General features: G+C 43.2%; 1 protein-coding gene across 1 annotated transcript in view; it reads left to right on the plus strand.

Moving 5' to 3' along the window:
* Positions 1 to 723: 723 nt before the first annotated feature.
* Positions 724 to 19553, plus strand: part of ACAD9 (acyl-CoA dehydrogenase family member 9) — a 47749-nt gene continuing 28919 nt past the window's right edge. The window contains exon 1 of the mRNA XM_021069406.2: positions 724 to 920. Within this exon, the coding sequence (XP_020925065.2) occupies positions 771 to 920 (150 nt within the window). The 5' untranslated portion in view covers positions 724 to 770. The remainder of the gene's footprint in view (positions 921 to 19553) is intronic.

The raw sequence follows: 19553 nt of genomic DNA on the forward strand, positions 1-19553 counted from the left end.
ACACCTCCTTACCTTTGTGGCTTTCAACAAGCTAGTGACTCCATGTTTCCATAATAAGTAATGTACCCAAAGGGGGACAAATACACATCGTAATAGTGGACAGCATAATCTAGTGTATGAGATAAAATTATTCTTTGAGGATACCCCTCTACAAAGATCTCTGGACAGTAAGGTATCAGCCAACTTCTCTCTCAGCAGGAAATGCACTGGTGACAACTGCAGGCTTACCTTGAGCCCTTCAGTTGGAACACTCAAGAGGATCTGACACAGGATCGGATTACCTGATTGATTGATTATGCTTATTGCGGCCAAAATGCACACCAGCTTAAACTTAAATCCCAGCAATATAACTTTTCCTTAATGCACACCAGCTTAAACTTAAATCCCAGCAATATAACTTTTCCTTTGTTTTGCCCAAGGGGTTAATTCACAGAAGCAACGGTTACCAAACGTTGCCTTGTGAAGCTGAATGCTGAAACCCGCAAATACTAAGCAGTGATGAAGAACCCAGGTGACAGGCTTTGAAAATACTAAGCAGTGATGAATAACTCAGGTAACAGGCCACCCCCGCAGCGCCGCCGCAAGACTCCGCTAAACTGACAGCGACTCCACCCTCTGTCCGAAGCCCGAGGCCGCGCAGGCGCAAAAGCGGCCAGAGAGAGCAGGCGCCTGCCGATGGCGTCATAGGGCGGTGCGAGCTCGCAGCACGTGAGTGAGGCGCTGGGAAAGCAGTAGAGGCATCTGCACGCAAGCAATCCGTCTCTGGCGTGATGAACTGTTGCGGGCTTTTCCTGCGCTCGGCGGCGGCGGCGCGCTCCTGCCGAGCCCTCGTGGCCTTTGCCGAGAGCCGGCGACTGCTGCGCACCAGTCAGCCCAGCCGAGCTTTCGCCAAGGAGCTCTTCCTGGGCAGAATCGAGAAGGTAATGCAGAACCTCCCGGTCGTCCTTGCTCTCTACCTCTTGCTTTCTGCCCTTTTCGGGAAGGCCGGTCGATCCCGGTCAAAGTCTCCACAACTGCCTGACAAACGCTCATGCGAGCAGGTGTGCTAACTCTTCGACTCCCCTGCAGGCGGGGCCGGTGTTCTAACTAAGGTCTCCAGGTCGCTTTGGGAAACCCCAGGCGAGGTGGACGCTAAGCAACCCTCGACGCAGTGTTCTGGCCCCGAACTTTGGGGGCCTTCCTCTCTAATTCCTTCACACAGTCCACGCCCAGCCGCCCCTCTGTCGGCTTCCACAGCCAAGTCCCCGCGCCTCACCCCGCCTATCAGGTTCCTCTGAAGACCGGTCCCCAGGCGCCTTCCCCACCCAACCCTTAGTAGCCGTTTGCACTAAGCACTTACCAGGCTCTTAACAGTCGAAAGACTTGGATTTAACATTGGCTCTGTGACTTTAGGCCCCAGTTCTTTCAAACTTCAAATGGATCTAGCGTTGTGTTCTGCCCTCACAGATGTGTTGCAAAGCCCCAGTGAGATGTATATGTGTGGAAATGCATTTAAACCGTACGATACGGTGCAGATGCAAGAGGCAGCAGAGTAAGTGGTCAGTGCTGGCTTCAGTACCTGCTAGTCCCGTGCGTTGGGGTTACTACTGTGAAGTGCCTCCGTGTGATCATACACAAAATAGGAGCAAAAACTGTTCTCGACTCCCTCCTGTAGGTTCCCCCCAAACAACAACAAAAAAGATATGTAAAGCACTTTGAGCTTGGCTGGAATCTGTGCATCCTTGATGTAGCTGATATGTATTAGGGAGTTAGTCCCTGGTTTCTCTAGAACATTCTCTAAGGTGGTCAGGCATTACAAATGCAGAAGCTGACACTCAGACTGGAGTGATTTGCCCTGGTAGGAAGTACAAAACTAGGCCTTTAAAGTTAGGGAAACCATTTTTCCCAGAACCTGAAGCTGTGTGGTCCTGGGACCTTGTGCTTTGCCGCCAAGGTGAAGAAAGAACACAAATCTTTCTTGCTTCTTTTACTCCAAACCTCTGGCAGCACCTCCTCATCCTCATCTCACCTGTTGGCTTTGCTTCCCTTTGTTCTGAGAAAATATGTGCTGTCAGGTCAGAACTTCCACCCCACCCCCACCATGTGTGCCCATGTGGTCTACCTTCTCTATCAACGTGGGTGGACCTTAACTTCCAGCAAAAGCCACCTAGACCCCAAGTCTTTTCAACTACTCCAGGGCCTTAATTGTCTCCTTTCTCTTCTGCATCATCACTTGTTACCTTCCGCTGCAGCTTGAACGCATACCATTCAGGCTTTGACCAGTCCACTGGTGCTCTCTCATGCACGCCTGTAGTGACCTCCTTGTTGTTGCATCTGTGGTCTTGTTCTCTTGGAAAGGTACTTTGTCTCCTCAGAGAAGGAATTCAGAAACGAGATGGAAATTCAGAAAGTGAAGTGAGGATTTATTTAAGTGAAAATACACCCCAAAAGGATGGGCAGGCAGACAGGCGAACAGCTGCCCTGGGTGTCATTGGCAGGATGGTTCTGAGGGGTGTGCAAATGAGTGGTCAAATACTCATTGGAAGGAGGGACTTGGGTTTGTATCCCCTGATTTTCATTCCCTCTCCACTTTCCCGAAGGGAGGAGGGATGTTTGTCCTTATTTAGCCTTGATTGGAAGTATCAAGACGTCTCTCCATCATGGAACTTATTATTTGCAAGGCTTATTTTCTTATAATTAGGTCATGTTGAGCAACAGGTTACATTTTGATTCTGCAGATTCATGCCTTTACCCATCATTCTTTGTCTGCCTTCAGGACACTTAACACCCCAAATATGTGGTTTCTTGCCATTTCTGGAGGTTCCTGCTTTTCATTGTCCCCCATGGACCCTCGCTGTTTACAAGATACATGGTTTCCTGCCACCTGGCCTGGTGCTTCCTTTTCTCTGCTCACACCTACCTACCTGCCTGCTGTAAGTCTTTTCTCAGTCCTCACCTTACTTGACCCATCACTGGCATTTGACACAGTTCATCATTCTTGGCTTTTAATTTTTTTTTTTTTTTTTGCTTTTTAGGGCCACACCCATGGCACATGGAGGTTCCCAGGCTAGGGGTCGAATTGGAGCTACAGCTGCCAGCCTACACCACAGCCACAGCAATGCCAGATCCAGGCTGCGTTTGCCACCTACACCAAGTTCACAGCAATGCGAGATCCTTAACCCACTGAGTGAGGCCAGGGATTGAACCTGCAACCTCATGGTTCCTAGTCGGATTTGTTTCTGCTGTGCCACAACAGGAACTCCCATCATTCTTGACTTTTAAATAACTGTTCTCTCCTGATTTTTTTTTTTGTCTTTTTGCCATTTCTGGGGCTGCTCTCACGGCATATGGAGGTTCCCAGGCTAGGGGTCAAATTGGAGCTGTAGCCGCTGGCCTATGCTGGAGCCACAGCAATGCAGGATCTGAGCTGAGTCTGCAACCTACACCACAGCTCACGGCACCGCCGGATCCTTAACCCACTGAGCAAGGGCAGGGATCGAACCCACAACCTCATGGTTCCTAGTTGGATTCGTTAACCACTGCGCCACGACGGGAACTCCTCTCCTGATTTTTTTTTCTACGTCACTGGCTGGTCCTTCTCAGACTTCTTTGCTGGTTCCTCCTTGGCTCCTTGACCTCTATAAACATTTGCTAAAATTTCCAACTGTCCCAGTTGGAGTTGGGAGTTTTCTGAGGCTTTTTGTGGACCTCACTTTTCATCTATAACCATTCCTCTGATGATCTAATTTGGTATCATACTGTCAATATTCTGAAGATGCACATGTACTGCTGTAGCTCAGATTTCTCCCCTGAACTCCAGGCTCTCTCTCTTTCTCGCCTTTTTCTTTCTTTCTTTTTTTTTTTTTTTTTCCTTCTTTTTTGCCTGCCAAGCAACATACAGAGTTCCTGGGCCAGAGATCACAGCTAAGCCGTAGCTACAGCCTACACTGTTCAGGCTCTCTTTATGTCTGTCTTTCTACTCAGAATCTGCACTTGGATGTTACTAGGCATCTCCAATCTAGTACATCTAAAACTATCCCCAGCTCTCTCCCTAATCCTGCCCTGACCCCTGATCTTCATATTGGAGATGGGGTTGTTCAATTTTTGAGGCCAAATAGCTAGAGTCACCCTTGACGCCTCTCATAATCCACATCTAATCTGGCAGCAAATCCTGTTTTCTCACCTCCAGGTTATTTTTAGATGACTTTTTTTAAAAAGTTTTATTGAAATATAGCTGATTTACAATGTTGTGATCATTTCTGCTACAGCAGTGATTCGTTATACATATATACATTTGCATTTTTTTGCAGATTCTTTTCCCATATACACTTGATCTTAGCCAAAAGGCCGAGAAGCGATTCTTTTCCCATATAAATTATCGCAGAATATTGAGTGATAGAGTTCCCTGTGCTATACAGCAGGTCCCTGTTGTCCATCCACTCCATATATAGTACTGTGCATATGCCAGTCCCAAACCCCACGTCCACCCCTCCCTCTTCTCCACCTGTCCTCTTAGGTAACCATTTGTTTTTGAAGTCTGTAAATCTGTTTTCTGTTTGTAAATAAGTTCATTTGTAACTTTTTTTTAGAGTCTACATATGTGATATCATATGGTATTTGTCTTTCTGTCTGACTTCATTCACTCTTATAAACTCTGGTTCCAACCATGTTGCTGGAAATGGCGTAACTTCTTTTTTATGGCAGTAATAGTCCAATATATATGTGTATCACATCTTCTTTTTTTTAAGTTTTATTTTTTTCCCTTTGAAATGCAGTTTTTCTCTCCTGTGGTTTCACACAGCCCTGGAGTGGTAAGGAGTTTGAGAAACACAGCCTCAGGGAGGTTAGAATTTCATGGCCTGTTGTGGGGAAATCAGAGCCTGATCTATTGATGGACCACCTTGGAAATCCCACTGTGCGGGTAACCCATGCCCTACAAAGACATTTCTTTCTTTCTTCCTTTTTTTTTGGTCTTTTTATGGCCGCACTGTGGCCTGTGGAGGTTCCCAGGCAAAGGGTCCAATCAGAGCTGTAGCTGCCGGCCTACATCACAGCCGTAGTAACACCAGATCTGAACTGTGACTGCAACCTACACCACAGCTCATGGTGTTTTTGGATCCTTAACCCACTGAGTGAGGCCAGGGATCAAACCCACATCCTCATGGATACTAGTCAGGTTCGTTACTGCTGAGCCACAATGGGAAGTCCTTATATCTTCTTTTTTTTAAATTTTTATTACAGTTGATTTAGAGTGTTCTGTCCATCTCTGCTGTACAGCAGAGTACCCAGTTAATACATGGATATACATTCTTTTTCTCATGTTATATTCTATCATGTTCTATCACAAGTGATTGGATATAGTTCCCTCTGCTATATAGCAGGACCTCACTGCTTCTCCGTTCTAAATGTAATAGTTTACATCTACTAACCCCAGACTTCCAGTCCATCCCACTCCCTCCCCCTTTTCAACCACAAGTCTGTTCTCTATGTCCATGAGTCTGTTTTGTTCTGTAGATAGGTTCATTTTTGCCATGTTTTATTTTTTTTAGATTTTTTTAATATTTATTATTTCACTGCAGAATTATTGTATTGTTAGAAAGATGCTATAATTTACCTACTCAAATCATAAACAGGAAGGCAAAATTAATGCAAATAATTTCTGATAAACATAAATGTCATATATAAATGGCTTATAAACTACCTGCTACTTATGACTATGAATTTGATGTTTATAAATTACCTGCACTTTATGACTATCCAATTTGATGTTGATTCAGTTTGAAATTTATTTATTTATTTATTTGTTTATTATTACTCAAATGAATTTATCACATCTGTAGTTGTATAATGATCATAACAATCCAATTTCACAGGATTTCCATCCCACAGCCCAAGCACATCCCCCCACCCCCAAACTGTCTCCTCCTGAGACCATAAGTTTTTCAATGCCTGTGAGTCAGCATCTGTTCTGCAAAGAAGTTCCATCTGTCCTTTTTTCAGATTCCACATGTCAGTGAAAGCATTTGATGTTGGTGTCTCGTTGTCTGGCTGACTTCACTTAGCATGATAATTTCTAGGTCCATCCATGTTGCTCAAAATGCCGGTATTTCGTTCTTTTTAATGGCTGAGTAATATTCCGTTCTGTATATATACCACATCTTCTTGATCCACTCCTCTGTTGATGGACATTTAGGTTGTTTCCATGTCTTGGCTATGGTAAATAGTGCTTCAATGAACATCAGAATACATGTGTCTTTGTGAGCCATGGTTTTCTCTGGATAGATGCCCAGGAGTGGGATTGCTGGATCCAATGGTAGTTCTATTTTTAGTTTTCTGAGGAATCTCCATACTGTTTTCCACAGTGGTTGCACCAATTTACATTCCCACCAACAGTGTCCAAGGGTTCCTTTTCCCCCCACACCCACTCCAGCACTTAATGTTTGTAGACTTTTTGATGATGGCCATTCTGGCTGGTGTAAGGTGGTACCTTATAGTGGTTTTGATTTGCATTTCTCTGATAATGAGTGATGCTGAACATCTTTTCATGTGTTTTTTGGCTATCTATATGTCTTCTTTGGAGAGCTGTCTGTTTAGATCTTCTGCCCATTTTTTGATGGGGTTGTTTGTTTTTTTGGTATGGAGCTGCAGAAGGTGTTGACAAATTTTGGAAATTAATCCTTTGTCAGTTGATTCACTTGCAAAGATCTCCCATTCTGTGGGTTGTCTTTTCATTTTTTTTTAGGGTTTCCTTTGCTGTGCAGAAACTTTGAAGTTTGAGTAGGTCCCATTTGTTTATTTTTGTTTTTATTGTCAGTACTCTAAGAGGTGGATTTGAGAAGATGCTGCTGTCGTTTATGTCAGAGTGTTTGGCCTATGTTTTCCTCTAAGCGTTTTATAGCATCTGGTCTTACATCTAGGTCTTTCATCCATGTTGAGTTTATTTTTGTGTATGGTGTTAGGGAGTGTTCTAATTTCATTCTTTTCCATTTGGCTCTCCAGTTTTCCCAGCACCACTTATTGAACAAGCTATCCTTTCTCCATTGTACATTCTTGCCTCCTTTGTCATAGATGAGTTGGCTGTAGGTGCATGGGTTTAATTCTGGGCTTTCTATCCTGTTCCACTAATCCCTATTTCTGTCTTTGTGCCAGTACCATACGGTTTTGATGATTGTTGCTTTGTAGTGTAGTCTGAAGTCTGGGAGCCTGATTCCTTCAGCTCCATTTTTATTTTTCAGGATGTCTTTGGCTATTCTGCATCTTGTGCTTCCACACAAACTTGAAAATCTTTTGTTCGAGTTCTGTGAAAAATGTCCTTGGTAATTTGATAGGGATTGCATTGAATCTGTAGATTGCCTTGGGTAGCAGAGTCATTTTGATAATATTAACTTTTCTAATCCAAGAGCATGGATTTCCATCTATTTGTGTCATCTTTGATTTCTTTCATCAGTGTCTTATAGTTTTCAGAGTACAGGTCTTTTGTCTCTTTAGGTAGGTTTACTCCTAGGTATTTTATTCTTTTGGATGTGATGGTAAATGGGATTGCTTCCTTAATTTCTTTTTATGCTCTTTTATTGTTAGTGTATAGAAATGCCATAGATTTCTGTGTATTAATTTTGTATCCTGCAACTTCGCCAAATTCGTGGATGAGCTCTAACAGTTTTCTGGTAGAGTCTTTAGGATTCTCTAGGTATAGTATCATGTCATCTGCAAATAGGGATAGTTTTACTTCTTTTCCAATTTGGATTCCTTTTATTTCTTTTACTTCTCTGATTGCCGTGGCTAGGACTTCCAAAACTATGTTGAAGAGTAGTGGCGAGAGTGGACATCCTTGTCTTGTTCCTGATCTCAGCGGGAATTCTTTCAACTTTTCACCATTGAGAATGATGTTCACTGTGGGTTTGTCGTATATGGCCTTTGTCATGTTGAGGTAGGCCAGGGATCGAACCCGCAACCTCATGGTTCTTTTCTTTTTTTTTTTTTTTTTGTCTTTTTGCCTTTTTTAGGGCCACTCCTGTGGCATATGGAGGTTCCTAGGCTAGGGGTCGAATTGGAGCCATAGCCACTGGCCTACACCAGAGCCACAACAACACGGGATCTGAGCTGACCTACACCACCGCTCACGGCAACGCCAGATCCTTAATCCACTGAGCAAGGCCAGGAATCAAACCCGCAACCTCATGGTTCTTAGTTGGATTCATTAACCACTGAGACATGACGGGAACTCCATACCTTTCAGTTAGTATTTATTATTTGGGTTTAGTATTGCTGTATTCTTTTAGTTTTTGTTTGTTGGCAAAATTCTTTATTTCTCCTATTTTAAATGGTAATCTTGCAGGATAGATCATTCTAGGCCACACATTTTTCCTTTTTAGAACTTTGAATATGTCTTGCCACTCTCTTCTGGCCTGTAATGTGTCTGTAGAGAAATTAGCTGATAGCTTTATGGGGGTTCCCTTATAATTAACTCTGTTTTTCTTTTGCTGCCTTTAGAATCCTCTCACTATCTTTAACTCTTCCCGTTTTTATTATAATATGTCTTGGTGTGAGTCTTTTTGGGCTCAACTTGTTTGGGGCCCTCTGTGCTTCCTGTGTCTTGATATCTGTTTCCTTTAGATTTGGAAAGTTTTCAGTCATAATTTCTTCAAATATATTTTCAGTCCCCTTTTCTTTTTTCCTCCTTCTGGAATCCCTATTATGCATAGATTGGCCCACTTTATATTATTCCATAATCTCTTATTTTGCTGTCATGTTTTTTCATTTGGTTTCCTGTTTGCTGTCCTGATTGGGTGATTTACATTATTCTATCTTTCAAGTCACTTAACTGTTCCTCAGCATTTCATTCCACTCTTCAGTGCCTTTAGCTCAGCTTGTATCTCTGCAAATAAATTATCTACTTTTTCATGGCTCCTCCTTATAGTTTCTCCTTCCTTTCCAAAGTAATCTGCATTACTGTTCATATCCACTCTTAATTCCTTCAGAATTTTCACTATCTCCTTTTTGAACTCGCTGTCTGTTAGACTGCAGAGGCCTGTTTCATTGTTTGCTCCTTCAGAGGAGTTGTCCTGTTCTTTTAACTGGCAGTGCTTCTTGCGCTGCTTCATTCTGCTTATATTTTTCTTATTCTCTGAGTTGAGGGAAAACAACTACTGGAGTCTTGGAGTCTTGGAGGGCTATTTCTTTGTGAGAGCGCCCTTGGGTATTTTGTGGGAGCTTACTATTTATTTTTGGTGTGAGGGCTGCTTTTGGTTTGGAGGCTTACTGTCTCTCTCTTTCCTCAGCGTGTGCAGGCTGTTATCCCCTTGATAGGGTGTGTGCTGGTGTACAGACTATGGTTACGTCCAGGAAGTTGGAGGCAGTGGACTGGGTCTGTAGCCAGTGCCTGGTTGCTGGGCCCTTGACAGTGGGAGATGGTACAGGCTGTGCCTGGTTGTAGGGCCTTGGGAAGTGGCGCTGACCCTCAGGGTGGTGTAGGCAGCTCCCAGGGCCTTTGGCAGTGGCAAGAGCTGGGTGTATGCATTCCCAGGAGAGTGAGAGCAACAATGGGTGGTGCCCAGTTGCAGTGCCCTCCTTAGCAGTGACCCATGAGGTGGCTGGGGCTGCAGGTGGTACCTGTTCATTGGACCCCTAGTGGTGGCAGGCCGTGCCCACTTCTGGAGTCTTAGATGGCTGCGGCAGTTTCCCCCACTGCCCATAGCCTGCACAGAGGGGGTGTCCTGCCTCCCATAGCCTGTGCAAGAGGCGCCCTGAAGCTTAAGAGCCCGTGCACCTGCAGAGAAAGATATTCCTATGGCAGTCCTGCCCTTTCTCTCGCCCACCCCCACAAGGGCGCCTTGCTTCTTCTGTGGGCCCAGGCCTCCTCCCAGGTTCCCTTGGCTGTGGCGCTCTGCTCCCTTTCCCCCCAGGTTGTCTCTGCATAGTCAAACCTCGTCCTCTCCTCAGACTAACCTCTGAAGCCTAAGTCTCAGTGCCCAGCCCCCATCCAAGCATCTCAGACTGTGGTATCTCAGGTGATGGTACCAATGATGTGTGCAGCTCTCCCTTTGCTTTACCCTCCTCAGTCCGGCTTCTGCACTTTTTTCCAAGGTTTGAGGTTCTCCCTCCATCCTGGCTGATCTTCCCATCAGTTAGGTGGCCTCTCAAGTTGCAGGTTCCTTTTTTCCTCTTTCACAGCACCCTCTCAGGAGTGCTGGTCTGGTCTGATTCCTTTTTGTTCCCCTCTTTTCTCTTTTTTTTTTTTTTTTCTTTTGTTCTGCCCGATTATGTGGAGGGTTTCTTGCCCTTTATGGAGGTTTAAGGTCTTCTGCCAGCTTTCAGTAGATGCCCTGTGCCAGTTGTTCTGCATGTAGATGATTTGTTGATGTGTCTGTGGGAAAATGTGAGTACCACGTCTTACTCCTCCATCATCTCGATCCCACCTCCCTGTATCACATCACCTTTGTCCATTCCTCTGTTAATGGACTTTAGGTTGCTTCCATGTCTTGGCTATTATAAATCATGCTGCAGTGAACACTGGGGTGCATGATTTTCTCTTGACAGATGCCCAGGAGTGGGATTGCTTGATCATATGGTAATTCTATGTTTAGTTTTCCAAGGAACCTCCATACAGTTCTCCATAGTGTACATTCCCATCAATGGTGTAGGAGGGTTCCCTTTTCTCTACACCATCTCTGGCATTGATTGTAGACTTTTTGATGATAGCCATTAGGACCAGTGTGCAGTGATATCTCATTGTAATTTTGATTTTTATTTCTCTAATAATTAGCAACATTGATCATCTTTTCACATGTTTTGGGGCCATCTCTTTGTCTTCTTTGGAGAAATATCTATTCAGATCTTTTTGCTTTTTTTGAGCCATACCCACGGCATGTGGAAGTTCCCAGGCTAGGGGTCAGATTGGAGCTGGAGCTGCTGGCCTATACCACAGCCACAGGAACGGAGGAGCCAAGCCTTGTCCATGACCTACACCACAATTCACAGCAACACTGGATCCCCAAACCACTGAGCGAGGCCAGTGATTGAACCCGCATCCTCATGGATACTAGTCACATTCATTTCTGCTGCGCCACAAGCCACAACAGGAATTCCCTGTTCAGATCTTACGCCTTTTTTTGTTTGTTTGATTGAGCCCACAGTATATAGAATTTCCTAAACCAGGAATCAAATCTGAGCCACAGCTGTGACCTATGCCACAGCTATAGCAATGCTGGATCCTTAATCCTCTGTGCCACCGTGGAAACTTCTATTTTTTTTTAATTGGGTTGTGGGGGTTTTTTTTGGTTTGTTTGTCTAGCTTCATGAGTGTTTGTATATTTTGGAGATTAAGCCTTTCTCAACTGCTTTGTTTGTGAAGATTTTTCTCCCATTCTGTGGGTTGTCTTTTTGTGCTTATACTTTTCTTTGCTGTGCAAAAACTTTTAAGTTTATTTAGGTCCCATTTATTTCACTTTTGTTTTTATTTTCATTATTCTAGATGGTGGATCCTAAAAGATGATGCTGCCATTTACGTCAAAGAGTATTCTGCCTGTGTTTTCTTGTAAGAATTTTATAGTATCTGATCTTATATTGAGGTCTTTAATCCATTATGAGTTTATTTTTGTGTATGGTGTTAGAGAAAGATCTAATTTCATTCTTTTACATGTAGTTATCCAGTTTTTTCAGCTCAACTTGTTAAAGAGACTGTCTTTTCTCCATTGTATATTCTTGCCTCCTTTGTTGTAGATTAGCTGACCATAGGTGTATGGGTTTACTTCTGGGCTTTCTGTCCTCTTCCATTGATGTATATTTCTGTTTTTGTGCTAGTACCATACTGTTTATTTTGTTTTTGTTTGTGTTTGTTTTCGGCCATGCCAGTGGCATGCAGAAGTTCCTGGGCCAGGATTCGAACCTGTGCCACAGCAGTGACCCAGGCCACTGCAGTGACAAGGCTGGACCTTTACTCCTCTGTGCTATAGTGGAACTCCCAGTACCATACTGTTTTGATTACTGTTGCTTTGTAGTATAGTCTGAAGTCAGGGAGCCTGATTCCTCCAGCTCTGTTTTTCTTTCTCAGGGTTGTTTTGGCTATTTGGAGTCTTTTGTGCTTCCATATAAATTTTAATGGTTTTTTTTTTGTTCTAGTTCTACAGAAAATGCCATTGGTAACTGGATAGGGATTGCATTAAATCTGTAGGTTTCCTTGGGCAGTATAGTTATTTTGACAGTATGGATTCTTCCAGTCCAAGAACATGGTATATCCTTCCATCTGTTTGTGTCATTTTTAATTTCCTTCATCAGTTTTCAGAATACAGGTCTTTTGCCTCCTTATGTTGGTTTATTCCTAGGTATTTTATTCTTTTTGATGCCCTGGTAAATGGTATTGTTTCCTTAACTTCTCTATCTCATCTTTCATTGTTAGTGTACAGAAATGCAAGAATATTCTCTATATTAATTTCATATCCTGCAACTTTCCTGAATTCATTGATGAGCTGTAGTAGTTTTCTAATAGTAGCTTTAGGATTTTCTGTGTATAATATGTCATATGCATACAGGGACAGTTTTACTTCTTATTTTCCAATATGGATTCCTTTTATTTCTTTATCTTCTCTGATTGCTGTGGCTAGGACTTCCAAAACTATGTTGAATAACAGTGGTGAAAATGGACATCCCTATCTTATTTTTGTCTTAGAGGAAATGCTTTCAGTTCTTTACCATTGAAAATGATGTTAGCAGGAGTTTTTCTCTTATTATTTATTATAAAATATTGATTATAGTTCCCTATGTCATACGTAGGTCCTTGTTGGTCATCTGTTTTATATACGATGGTGTTTATCTATTAATCCCAAACTCCTCATTTACAGGGGTACACACTATATGTAATATTTAAAAATCTATTGCAACAGAACAAAGGGTGGGGGAAAAAATGTATACATGTAAGGATAACTTGATCCCCTTGCTGTACAGTGGGAAAAAAATAATAATAAAAAAAATCCAACAAAAAATAAAAAAATAATAAAAATCTTGGAGTTCCCATCATGGCTCAGCAGAAATAAATCTGACTAGCATCCAAGAGGATACAGGTTTGATCCCTGGCCTTGCCCAGTGGGTTAAGGACCCAGCGTTGCCATGAGCTGTGGTGTAGGTTGCAGACACAGCTCGGATCCAGTGTTGCTACTGGCTGTGGTGTAGGCCAGCAGCTACAGCTCCGATTCAACCTGTGGCCTGGGAACCTCCATATGCCAAGGGCAGAGACCTAAAAAGACCAAAAAAATAAAAAGAGAGAGAGAGAGAATGATGTTAGCTGTGGGTTTGTCATATACGGCTTTATTTTGTTGAGGTGTGTTCCCTGTGTGCCCACTTTTGGTAGATTTTTCTCATAAATGGTTGTTGGATTTTGTCAAAGATGATCATATGGTTTTTATTCTTCAATTTGTTAATGTTGTGTATCATATCGATTGATTTGCAGATACTGAAAAATCCTTGCATCAGTGGGATAAATCCCACTTGATCATGGTGTATGATCCTTTTAATGTAGTGTGCATTTGGTTTGCTAGTGTTTTGGTGAGGAATTTTACATCTATGTTCATCAGTGATATTGGCCTGTAATTTTCTTATTGTTTGTTATCTTTGTCTGGTTTTAGTATCAGGGTGATGGTGGCCTCAGAATGAGTTTGGGAGTGTCCCTTCCTCAGCAGTTTGTTGGAATAGTTCCAGAAGGATAGGTTTTAACTCTTCTCTAAATATTTGGTAGAATTTGCCTTATAAAGCCATCTGGTCTTGGACTTTTGTTTGTTGGACATTTTTAAATCATAGTTTCAATTTTAGTACTTGTGATTGGTCTGTTCATATCTTCTGTTTCTTCCCTGCTTCAGTCTTGGAAGGTTGTACCTTTCTGAAACTTTGTCCATTTCTTCTAGATTGTCCATTTTATTGACATACAGTTGCTTCTGGTAATCTTTTATGATAACTTCTTTTTCGTTTCTGATTTTATTGATTTGAGCTCTCCCTTTTATTCTCAATGAGTCTTAGCAAATTTGTTTATCTTTTCAAAAACCAGCTTTTGGTTTCATTGCTTTTTTTCTATTGTTTTCTTCATCTTTTTTAAAAATTTCTGTTCAGATAGTTATGACTTCTTTCCTTTAAATATTTTGGATTTTTGTTTGTTCTTCTTTCTCTAGTTGATTTAGGTATAAGGGTTAAGTTGTTTATTTGAGCTTTTTCTTATTTCCTGAGGTAAGTGTATTGCTATAAACTTCCCTCTCAGAACTGCTCTTGCTGCATTCTATACATTTTGGGTTGTTGTGTTTTCATTTTCATTTGTCTCTAGGTTTTTGTTTTTTTTTTTTAAATTTCCTCTTTGATTTCTTCAGCGACTCATTGGTTGTTTAGTAGCATTTTGTTTAGTCTACTTGTTTGTGTTTTTTGCAGTTTATTTTCTTTGTTGTTGATTTCTAGTCTTGTTGTGGTTGGAAAAGATGCTTAGTATAATTTCAGTTTTTTAAATTTGCCAAGGCTTGATTTGTGACCCAGGATGTGCTCTGTCATGGAGAATATTCCAAATACACTTGAAAAGAGTATGTATTCTCCTGCTTTCAGATGGATTGTTCTATAAATATCACTTAAGTCCATAAGGTCTATGTGTCATTTAAGGCCTGTGTTTCCTTGTTGATTTTCTGTGTAGATGATCTATCCATTGCTATAAGGACAGTGTTAAAGTCCCCCCACTATTAATGTGTCACTGTCAGTTTCTCCTTTTTTGGCTGTTAGCAGTTGCCTCATATATTGAGGTGCTTGTATGTTGGGTGCAAATATATTTACAATTATTATATCGTCTTCTTGGATTGATCCTTTTATCGTTAAGTAGTTTCCTTCTTTGTCTCTTGTGAACATCTTTATTTGAAAATGTTTTGTCTGATAGAAGTATTGCTACTCCAGCTTTCCTTTGAATTCCATTTACATGGAATATCTTTTTCCACCCTCTCATTATCAGTCTGTTCATGTCCCTAGATCTGAAATGGGTTTCTTGTCAATAGCATGTATATGGGTCTTGTTTTTGTATCCATTCAGCCACTCTGTCTTTCAGTTGGAGCATTTAATCCATTTACATTTAACGTAACTATTGATATGTATGTTCTTATTGCCATTTTGGTAATTGTTTTGGATTTGTTTTTGAAGGTCTTTTTTCTTCCCTTCCTCCTCTTTTTTTTTTCTTTTTGTCTTTTGAGGGCTGCACCTGCAGCACATGGAGATTTCCAGGCCAGGGGTCTAATTGGAGCTATAGCCACCAGTCTATGCCACAGCCACAGCAACGCCAGACCTGAGCTGCGTCTGCAACCCAAACCACAGCTCATGGCAACGCCAGATTGCCAACCCACTGAGCGAGGTCAGAGATCGAACCCACAACCTCATGGTTCCTAGTCAGATTTGTCTCCGCTGAGCCACAACGGGAACTCCTCTTCCCTTCTTCTTTTGTTCTCTTGTGGTTTGATGACTATCTTTAGTGCTGCGTTTGGATTGCTTTTTCTTATTTGTGTGTATCTATTGTAGATTCTGAATTTTGGATTTTTTTTTTTTCTTTTTCTTTTTAGGGACTCACCTGTGACATATGAAAGTTCTCAGGCTAGGAGTCAAATTGGAGATGCAGCTGCTGGCCCATGCGCCAAAGCAACACAGCGCGTCAGTAACCTACACCACACCTCATGGCAACACTGGATCCTTAACCCACTGAGCGAGGCCAGGGATTGAACCTGCATCCTCATGGATACTAGTTGGGTTTGTTACCACTGAGCCACATGGGAACTCCCATTATTTGTAATTTTCTTGTTTCTAGTTGTGGTCTTTTCTTTTCTACCTAGAGAAGTCCTTTACCATTTGTTGTAAAGCTGGTTTAGTGGTGCTGAATTCTCTTAGATTTTGCTTGGCTGTAAAGCTTTTGCTTTCTCCATCAAATCTAAATGAGAGCCTTGCTGTCTAGAGTGTTCTTGGTAGGTTTTCCTATTTCATCACTTTAAATTTATCATGCCACTCCCTTCTTGCCTATAGAGTTTCTGCTGAAAAATCAGCTGATAACCTTATGGGAGTTCCATTGTATATTATTTGTTGCTTTCCCCTAGTTGTTTTAATATTTTCTCTGTCTTTTAATTTTGATTAATGTGTGTCTCAGTGTATTCCTCATTGGGTTTATCCTATATGGGACTCATGGTCCCATGTTAGGGAAGTTTTCAGCTATTATCTCTTTAGGGCTGTTTTCTTCAGCCCTTTCTCTCCTTTTTTTCTGGGACTTCTATAACGCAAATGTTGGTGCATTTAATGTTGTCCCAGAGGTCATTTCTTAGTTTGTCCTCATTTCTTTTCAGTTTTCTTTATTCTGTTCTATGTCAGTGATTTCTACCAGTTTGTCTTCCAGCTCACTTATTAATTCTTCTGCCTCATGTGTTCTGCTATTGATTCCTTCCTGAGTATTTTCTCATTTCAGTTGTTATATTATCACTGTTTTTTAAATCTGTTTATTAATCCCTTCTTGTAATTTCTCAATCCATGCCTTTATTATTATTTTTTTTTTCTAAGCTCTTGAATCATCCTCACCATCATCATTCTGAAGTCTTTAATGTAGGTTGCCTGTCTCTTCTCCACTTGGTTGTTCTCATGGGGTTTTGGCTTGTTCCTTAGTCTGTAACATATATCTCTGCCATTTTATTTTGTCTAGCTTTCTGTGTGGTCTCCCTTCTTCAGGCTGCAAGGTTGTAGCTCTTCTTGCTTCTGGTGACTGCCCTCTGGTTTGTGAAGTTGATCCAGGGGCTTGCACAGGTTTCCTGGTGGGAGAGACTAGTAGCTGCCCACTGGTGAGTAGAGCTGGGTCTTGTCCATCTGGTGGGCAAGGCTGTGTCAAGGGATATAATTAGAGGTGGCTGCATGCTTAGGACACCTTTAGGCAGTCTGTCTGCTGATGGGTGGGGGTGTGTTCCCACCCTGTTGGTTATTTGGCCTGGGGCTTCTCTACACTGGTGCCTGCAAGCTATTGGGTGGGGCCATATCTTTCCAAAATGACAGTTGCCAGGGTTGCTCACACTGATAACTATTCCCTGTGGCCTCTTCCTCCAATATCCTGCCCCCTCAGTGAGGCACAGCTGACTGTTGCCTCCCCGGGAGCCCCTCCAAAACCCACAGGTAGATCTGACCCAGTATCTTATGGAGTCCCTGCTTTGCCCTGGGATCCAGTGCACATGAAACCTTTGTGCACCCTCCAAGAGTGCAGTCTGTTTCCCCCAGTCCTGCACACACACTCTGCTGTCCTTCAAAGCCAGATGCTTGCGGGGGCCGGGGGAGGGGGGTGCTCCTTCTTCCAATGCCAGACTCCCAGACTGGGGGACCTGATGTAGGGTTTGGAACTCTCACTCTTGTCGGAGAACCTTTGCACATAGTCATTTTCCACTTCGTGGGTTACCCACCTGGGGGGTGTGGAACTTGCTTATATTGCGAAAGCAACCCTCCTACTGTCTTGTGGCTTTTTCTTTGTTTTTGGTTATAGAATATCTTTTTTGATAGTGTTTTTTATTTTTCTTTTTTTTCTTTCTTTTTTTTTTTTTTTGCTTTTTAGGGCTTCACCCGCAGCATATGGAAGTTCCCAGGTTAGGGATTAAATCAGAGCTGCAGCTGCTGGTCCACACCACAGCCACAGCAATTCTGGATCCAAGCCCCATCTGCAACCTACACCACAGCTCACTATAATCCTGGATCCTTAACCCACTGAGCAAGGCCAGAGATTGAACCTGTATCCTCATGGATACTAGTCGGATTTTTTTCCACTGTGCTACAATGGGAACTCCTTTTTTGATAGTTTTAAGTTTATCTTGTTGATGGTTGTTCAGCAGTTAGTTGTGATTTTGGTGTTTTCATGAGGGGAGGTGAGCTTGAGTCTTTCTATTCCTGTCTTGTCACCTGTACTTGCATCTGACAACTTTTAAGCCCTTCCACTGATACTGCCCAGGTTCAGGCTGCCATTTCCTCTCAGCATAGTTGGGGTTTGAGCAGCAACGTGGCACCTGACATGTTTAGACTCTCGGAATAGAAGGCGACTTCCATGATCACGTGGGCTGATACCTGACACACCCCCCACCCCACCCCCGCCCTCAGGGGACTCAAGCTCTTCCCTAGAGCATCCCCAGCTCTGCTGCAGGGACCAGTGGGAGATTGAGTGGGAGGGATCTGGGTAACTTCTACCCATCCATAGCCTCATTCAAAGCAGCTTGGCTTTCATCTGTTTTACATATTTGGCTTGTACACTGGACTTATTTGAGAAATCAATTACATTGCTTTCAAAAATTTGAAAAGTGCTAATGAAATTGAACTCAGTACCCTTAGGCACCCCATTTAGACTCTGGATATTGCTACCAGAGATGGGTTCTTACTTGGGTTGAGGTCTCTGTCCTGGTGGCAGTTGTCCTTTGGTTGTAGTTGAGGGCCATCTGTTCCTAGGGTGTTCTCTTTTCTTACTTGGCTGCTTGCTGGTACCAGATAATCTTCCTCTAACACAGCCATTGCACCAGGCCCAGGTGAGTCCATGAGGCTGTGAAGGCCGATGCAGTGAGCTGAGCCTCTAATTCAGCTAAAGAGCCAGCCCTAAGGGGCTACAGAGGGATGTGACAGTCTCAGTGTAATGTCCTCCTAGGCCAACTTAGGGGCAGAGACAAGATGTCCTGGAGGCAGGGATCTCTTGAAGCCTCCTCCCGCTTGTGGATAGGGCCCCATCTATCAGCCTGTCTAGGGGTCCCGACAGGAGAAAACAGATTTGGGAGCCTGTTACTCAAGCGGCCGATTAGACATGGGGCTGGAGGGAGGAGGCAGGAGGACAGGACAGGGCTGGAGGGGGAGCATCTTGAGACACTGGGTGAGATGCTGTGAGGAGAGGCAGGGCTCCTGGGGGCTGGGGTTTAGGGCCTGTGGTGCCGCATCTCAGCAGTTGCGAGTCAGATCCACATATTCCTGTCGTTGCTGGCAGCTAAAGAGGAGGATGGAGCCCCAAAGCCAGAGGGGCTGAGGACACTGGGATGGTTTAGGCAGCGTAGAGCAGTGGCCCCGTGGGGAATCCAGGCTGATTTGGAAATGTCGGTCACTCATGGTTTGTTTGAGATAGATTGGAAGCTAAGTTGTTTTCCAGCATGGAAACAAGAGCAGAGCCGGTATCCAACACACAGAATTAGAGTTCCTGCGTGTTCAGGACGTGTCAGCCCTTTCATGATACGTAACAGGAGAAGAACTAACACTGGCAGGGGTGTGACTTGCCTGTCACACATCTAAGAAGCAGTGGAGTCAGGGCCACATTCGCATGCTCCGGCCCCATAACCTCACACACTCTGCACAGGTAGTAGGGGTGGCTGGCGGGAGGGCCGGTGCTGGAGCGGGCAGCCAGGGAACCCGGTGGGATATCAGGCCTTGCGCACACAGTCTGACCCTATCAGCGGCAGCATCTTTGAGCTCACAAAATAACTAATGTGAGTTTTTACGTTTTTGTAAAGAGCTTTCACGTCCATTATCTTGCATGGTCCTCACAACGACCTTGAGTAAACGTTAACTGCATATTCCGGGTGCGGAAACAGCAG

Source organism: Sus scrofa, chromosome 13 (genome assembly GCF_054392235.1).
Source record: "Sus scrofa isolate SSC_HxYL_T2T_F1_AM1 chromosome 13, Sscrofa_HxYL_maternal_Yorkshire_Landrace_v2.0, whole genome shotgun sequence".
Classification (NCBI taxonomy): Eukaryota; Metazoa; Chordata; class Mammalia; order Artiodactyla; family Suidae; genus Sus; species Sus scrofa.